The sequence below is a fragment of the Chlorocebus sabaeus genome, chromosome 20 (genome assembly GCF_047675955.1).
Source record: "Chlorocebus sabaeus isolate Y175 chromosome 20, mChlSab1.0.hap1, whole genome shotgun sequence".
Classification (NCBI taxonomy): Eukaryota; Metazoa; Chordata; class Mammalia; order Primates; family Cercopithecidae; genus Chlorocebus; species Chlorocebus sabaeus.
The window spans coordinates 85,856,139-85,862,278 of NC_132923.1; the positions used below are offsets into that span (position 1 = coordinate 85,856,139).

General features: G+C 37.6%; 1 protein-coding gene across 1 annotated transcript; it reads right to left on the reverse strand.

Annotated features, from left to right (window-relative positions):
* Positions 1-859: 859 nt before the first annotated feature.
* CDKN2C (cyclin dependent kinase inhibitor 2C) lies at positions 860-5,713 on the reverse strand. The gene is made up of 3 exons (XM_007978784.3): positions 5,605-5,713; positions 5,007-5,146; positions 860-1,607 (listed from the first exon to the last, which is right to left on the reverse strand). Exons 2-3 carry the CDS (start codon positions 5,133-5,135, stop codon positions 1,230-1,232), a joined length of 507 nt encoding a protein of 168 aa, XP_007976975.1. The 5' UTR covers positions 5,136-5,146; positions 5,605-5,713; the 3' UTR covers positions 860-1,229.
* Between the last annotated feature and the right edge of the window lie 427 nt (positions 5,714-6,140).

Below are 6,140 nucleotides of genomic sequence, written 5' to 3' on the forward strand. Positions count from 1 at the left end.
GATAACTATTGAAATATGTTGTTGAAAAGTGTAAATTAAAATGACCGAGTAGTAGATGCTGGAAAATTGTCTTGGAAGTTTAATATTTCTACTTCCTTAAAAAAATTTTTAAGGTAAATGTACGCCTAAAAATATTGTATACTCTTTTACTAAAAAGTTTTGTGGAAATTAAGTACCATTTGTGGGAGTGGCTCATTTTAAAAGTTTCTACATTTATTTTTCTGCAGATCCTAAAATAGTTATGACCTTTATATATAATTTATACATTTGTCTCGCTGTTTTGCATTCCCTAAAATTTGATATTTGCACTTTAATACTTAAACATTTTGTAATTTTACATTTCTTACACTCAGGGAGAAAAAGTCTACATTACACTTAGTGTATTTATGATATAATTTTGGGAAATGTATTATTTAACCATTTGCTTCATTTTGTGATTAAAAACCCATTAGTGGTAAGCACTTTTAGGGTGGCATTTTCTTTTAAAACTTTAGAACTAAAATATGTTTTCAGATTGCTACTTCTGAACTCTGTCCTTCAACTACTTGACTTAATGTCGAGAAAAAGGGAAGATTGGACATTAAGGGAAATTCACACTAAAATTTCAGGCTTAATCTTCAAAAAAAAAAAAGTTGTCCTTGTTTTGTTTTAAAGCAGAAATACTAGGCACCAGGGTGGAATGGACGTGGGTAAAGGATGAAAACAATAACTGAATCATCAAGAGAGTATGTCTAGTTTTCCAGCTGGTCTACCTTTTCTAGTGTAAAGACTTAAGACATCAATAACTTTTAGTACAGTTCTCCTTAACAAGTGACAAGTTGTGTACGGGTTCTAGAGGTGGGAAAATCACAGAAAAATGTCCTGTTTTGAAAGTGTTTTAATTAGGCAAAAGAAGCATCAGGACAAACCATTTTAAAAACAAAGTCTTCAAGTTGGGTGTTGAGATTGGTAAAAGGGGAAGCAAGGGAAAAGCCAAGTAAAGATAAAATATTCGGAAGAAAGTAAAAGCTATTTGCAATTACATGTTAGAACAGATTTTGCAGGTGAAAAAAATGTTGCTTAAATATATTCATAAACCTGTTATAAGATTTTCACTTATGCTGTTTCAGAAAATTTAGCTGCTTAAAATATGACAGAACTGTATTTTAACAAATGACTTAATTAAAAGTCAGGAGAGCTACCCAGTTAATTGATAAAGTAGAGGCAACGTGGGGGAGCCCTCCCCACATTTATTGAAGATTTGTGGCTCCCCCAGCCCCATTTGCCTGCATCAGGCTAACAACCTCGTTCCTCCCATAGAGCCTGGCCAAATCACAGGCGGTGTCCCCCTTATGGTTCCGATGCCCCACATTGCTGGCCGTGTGCTTCACCAGGAACTCCACCACCCGGAGGTGGCCTTCTTTGGCAGCCAAGTGCAAGGGCAGGTTCCCTTCATTATCCTCGATGTTAACATCAGCTTGAAACTCCAGCAAAGTCTGTAAAGTGTCCAGGAAACCTGCTCTGGCCGCATCATGAATGACAGCGAAACCAGTTCGGTCTTTCAAATCGGGATTAGCACCTCTAAGTAGTAGTCTCCTGGCAATCTCGGGATTTCCAAGTTTCATAACCTGGAAAAGAAGTAGAAATGGTAGAATCCTTCAAGTGCTCATGCTACAGAAATATTTTAAAATATCTGCCTGTCCATCCATTTATTTAACTATTTATTTTTGATGGAGTACTTGCAGAAGACCCATAGCATGGGGCTTGAAGGGGTCAAATGCAGAAAAGTGCTAGTAGGTGAAAGTAGAAGTTGAGCTTCTAAAAATTGAGCTTCTATGATGGAACGTCTTAAATGGGTCCAAAAGTAGGATAAATTGATCAACAAGATAGAATTTGTGCAACATGTATAGCATTTGCTAACAACTCAGTTCTCTATGTTCCATGAAGAGTTGTGTAATTTCATGAATTTATTAAAATAAAAGAAATGGAATTTGGGATTTAAATAAGAGTCTCTTTCTGTTTGATTGTTCATGCTCATAAAAGGTGCCTGTGGTATTAATTCTAGAAAATCATATGTGGTTAAACTTTATTTTCTAAATAGCTACTGCAAACAAATAAGGATGTTGAGTTTCTTTAAACCAACTCCATCAGCGAGTGTAAAAATGATGTCTTAAAAATTCAGGCCTGATATTTTCTTAAAGGATCAATTTTTACAAGTTCCCTTCAAACAGATACAGTTCCAAATTTCCAAGCATTTCTTTAAAAATGTTTTTTATTTGCAAGTTATTTAGTATTGGCTACTAGGTGTATTCAATGCCTAGAATCCTTCATTTTAAGTTACAAAACATTACTGATTATTAAGGTGTTAAATAAGCCACAGTGTTCTAAATTGTTTATGATATCAATTTATATAAAACTAAGTTCCTGAGATGCCTTGTATCACAGTAGGAAATTGTTGTATGACAACTGTTCTTGAAAATAATGAAATAGTCACCCTATTACATTATATACTGTTTCTCAAAGTTCTGACAAGCCTCCTGATTTTCAAGTGAGCAAAAGAAGAAAAAATAAGATATTTAATGGGTGTTTTGGGACACGGACAGCCTTGTGCCTTGTCTTGTGGTTTGAGCTAATTTAATAATCAACTGGTGATCCTGTGTTAGTTCCTTTTTCAGTTACTATCAAGCATTTAAAGAATAGCTATTTGTAAACTGCCAACATTTTAAAAGTCAGAATGTGGTATTACCACTTGCTATCAACATACAAGTAATTCACATAACGAAGATTATTTACTATTGTTTGAATATGTTTCACTCTATCAGTGGTCTGTTATAAAATATCTTGTAGAACATCATGCAAACATAAAATACATATAATTTAGTTGTGAAAAAATATTGCTTTCATTAACATGCCACATATTTTCAGCATTTACACTGGTTTATTTATATTTAGGTATATTATAATAATCTAAATTATAATAAATATCTTATATAATAGACACTCAATGTTTATGAAATTAAATGCTAATGGAAAATACAAAGTCGATCTATCTTTTCTAAATGTTTAAAAAATCTAATCACATATTAAATAATATAATAAAATATATTTAGAATGAGTAATATTTTGTAAATGCAAACTATATAGATGGACAAGATATTAAGCTCCCCTGTTGATAAAACTCTGTTGACTTTTAGCTCTTCCTTTGGAGCAGTGGTAAACAGTGATACATAATTTATATTTCAAGAACTTCAATGAAATATACTTTTTGGTTATTAAAAATTGATACCACCACAACTGTCTCTAAAGATTTAGTCATATTTAAGGACCTGCAATGAGAAAAATAAGAGACAGATATCTTGGATCTCTGTAAAGCAAACATACGATTAAGGCCTTTGATATTAACCTGATAGAAAAATATACACTAGGAAGGTGGAAAAGGCTTTTGAAATTGAGTTAAATAAACATAATTGTAGAATAAAATTCACCTTTTTTCACAGAAAATAATAGTAATATTGGAAATGGTTTTGAAGAAAGTTATTTCTTGACTTATGACACAACTTCAGAGTCAGGATTATACATAATGAAAATAAGCCTTGAAACTCCAGTTTCTGTGTGTGTGTTTCGTTATATGTACAAGGACTAAGCCACAATAAGTGGGTGTTAGTATCTTGATAAGTATGTTTAATATAAACAAGATTGCAAAGTTGTATTAAAAATGTTTGTCAAAACTTTTTAAAAGAATACTATTAATTTCCCAGTCTTTCTGTTCGTCAAAAATCCTGTAAAATCTTATTATGAACATGGGTTAAGTAGCTCATTCTTTGTGAAGTTTATATAATCTTTTGAGTTTTCAAAAGGAAGCTTTTCAATATATTAAATTTGTTACTTTGCTATCATCACTAAACCTGTTCAAAACTACTAGGTAGAAAAAGAAAAAAAATCATTACTTAATGTAGCAGAAATAACAAGATAAATAATTTAGTATCTGTGCATAAACTTCCTTAATACTGAAATTTTTGCAAGGCCAGTGTATTCTGATTGAAAACGTACAGACTACATGGACTTTGTTTGTTACTAGTATATCTCCTGGCACTTAAATTTTTAATTCTTGTAACCGAAACAAAGCCCTCTAAAAACCCTCTCCCCAATGGGTTTTCAAAAACAGCTTCAAGTGTTGCATTTCCAAATAAGAATGGCTCATAAGAATATCATCAGAACTCTGATAAATTAACTATTTTAAACTATTTTGTCATTTTTCTGTTTCTAAGCCTTTCACCTAAGTTATATGATAACATTCAGAAGAAGAAAAAAATTATCAGGTACAATACTTGGCAGCTGGACATGTGTCAATTGTTGCCTGTAAATCTAATTACTGAAAATTAGAGCACACCACGGCATAATCGTAGAGACAAAGACACTGCAGCTAAGCTCTGATTAGAAAATTCAACTTTTTATTCCTCCCGACTCCTGAATGAGTGGATGGTATTACATTAACTGTGAAATGTACATCCTGTCCCGGTGCCCAGGCCACCCATTCCAAACGAGGAAAAGTCGTTTGTCAAAACTTGGAGCATTTGAAGGAAAAACACCCTCACCAGTAGTCAAGAAAATTAACGTTAAAGTCTATTATTGGGGGCAAAGTACGTGAAACCACTAATAGCAGTGTATTTCAAATAATAATCATAATAATGTGTTTACAGAGCTGTCTTTAAAAACAAAACAAAACAAACAAACCTCGGCCCTACAATGACTACTCTAAAATCCCCACCGTCACAAAAAGATTCCAAAAACTAAGACCAAATCTGGACCCCACTTGATATCAAGGATGTTATTGGATTTGAGGAGTTTGTTCAAAGTACGTCATTTTGAGAAGTTGCATCCACTTAAAGATATAAAATATGGCAACCAACTAGGTTTAAAAACAGTGAAGTTTTATGTCCCTGAAAGCTTAAAAGCTGTAAATCTAGAAAACCGGGTCACGTAGGCAACATTATTGACTTGTTTTCCCCACCTCTCTGAATACCAACCTGCAGCGCAGTCCTTCCAAATCCATTTTGTGCATTGACGTTTACATTATTTTGCAACAAACTAGTAAGTTGCTCTAGGTCCCCCCTGGCAGCTGCGGACGCCAACTCGTTCCCCCAAGGCTCGGCCATTCTTTAGGGTCCTGACGATCAGGAAAAGATGAATTAGTCGTTTTTCTTTTTCCCCTTTCCTTTGCTCCTAACCAGGCTGCATGATGGCATCGGAGACTGACAGAAGGACTGGGATGGTTAATCTGGAGTAGAGCTTGGTAGTAAATACTAGTAAGATCTGCCTGCCAAAAGCCCGCCCCTCGATTCACACGTGATTATTCAGCAAAACTGAGCCATTGGAGAGGGGCTCCTCGCCTCGCTTTTTTAGCTTAACCCCTATGAAGAATTCTGACGACTCCACAGAGACACACACAGACACACATACATTCCTGGGTAATGACTCCGGACGTCAGATGTAGGCAGAGCTGTCACGTACCTACGCTACAGATCTCTGTGAGGAGTGTGTGTGGACACTCAAGGGACTATAGATCGGGGCAGAAAATACCGCGGAAGGAAAGACATTCGGGGGGAAGAAAAGGCATTCACCCACCCTTGTTCACGGTGGTGACTTGAGCCGTGTGAGGCAGAACTGCAGGGGCAGGTCCTCCAGGGGGCTCGGTTTCCATCCGTCTCGCCGAAGGGACAGTCCTGGGTCCTCCGCTGCTGGGAGAGCGCCGCGGTGGCTGGATGCTGACGTGCTCCGGGGGGTTAAAAGATGATCGCCAAAGGCGAACGGGAGTAGCAGTTCCGTGGCCCTCAAGTTGCAGGTCGTAACGACTGCCCAGTACTCTGGGCTTCTCCAGAAGAGCCTTTAGTCGCGTCCGGGCCAAGTCGTGGGCTAATGCCGCTCAGGAAAGCTCCGGAGCCCGCCCGCCAGGCAGCCGCAGCCCCGCCGAGCCTCAGAGGCCGTGGGAGCCGGGCTCGGCGCGCGTCTCCGGAGGCTGCCGGGCGTGCGGCGGGCCCCCGAGAAGCCCGTCATTCCGGCCCCGCCAGGTCCCGGGACTCCCGGCAGCCTGAGGAAGGAGGAGAGCGATGCGGGAAGCGTCTACGGGGCCCGGACTGCTGGGGCAGCTCGCGGCAGCATTG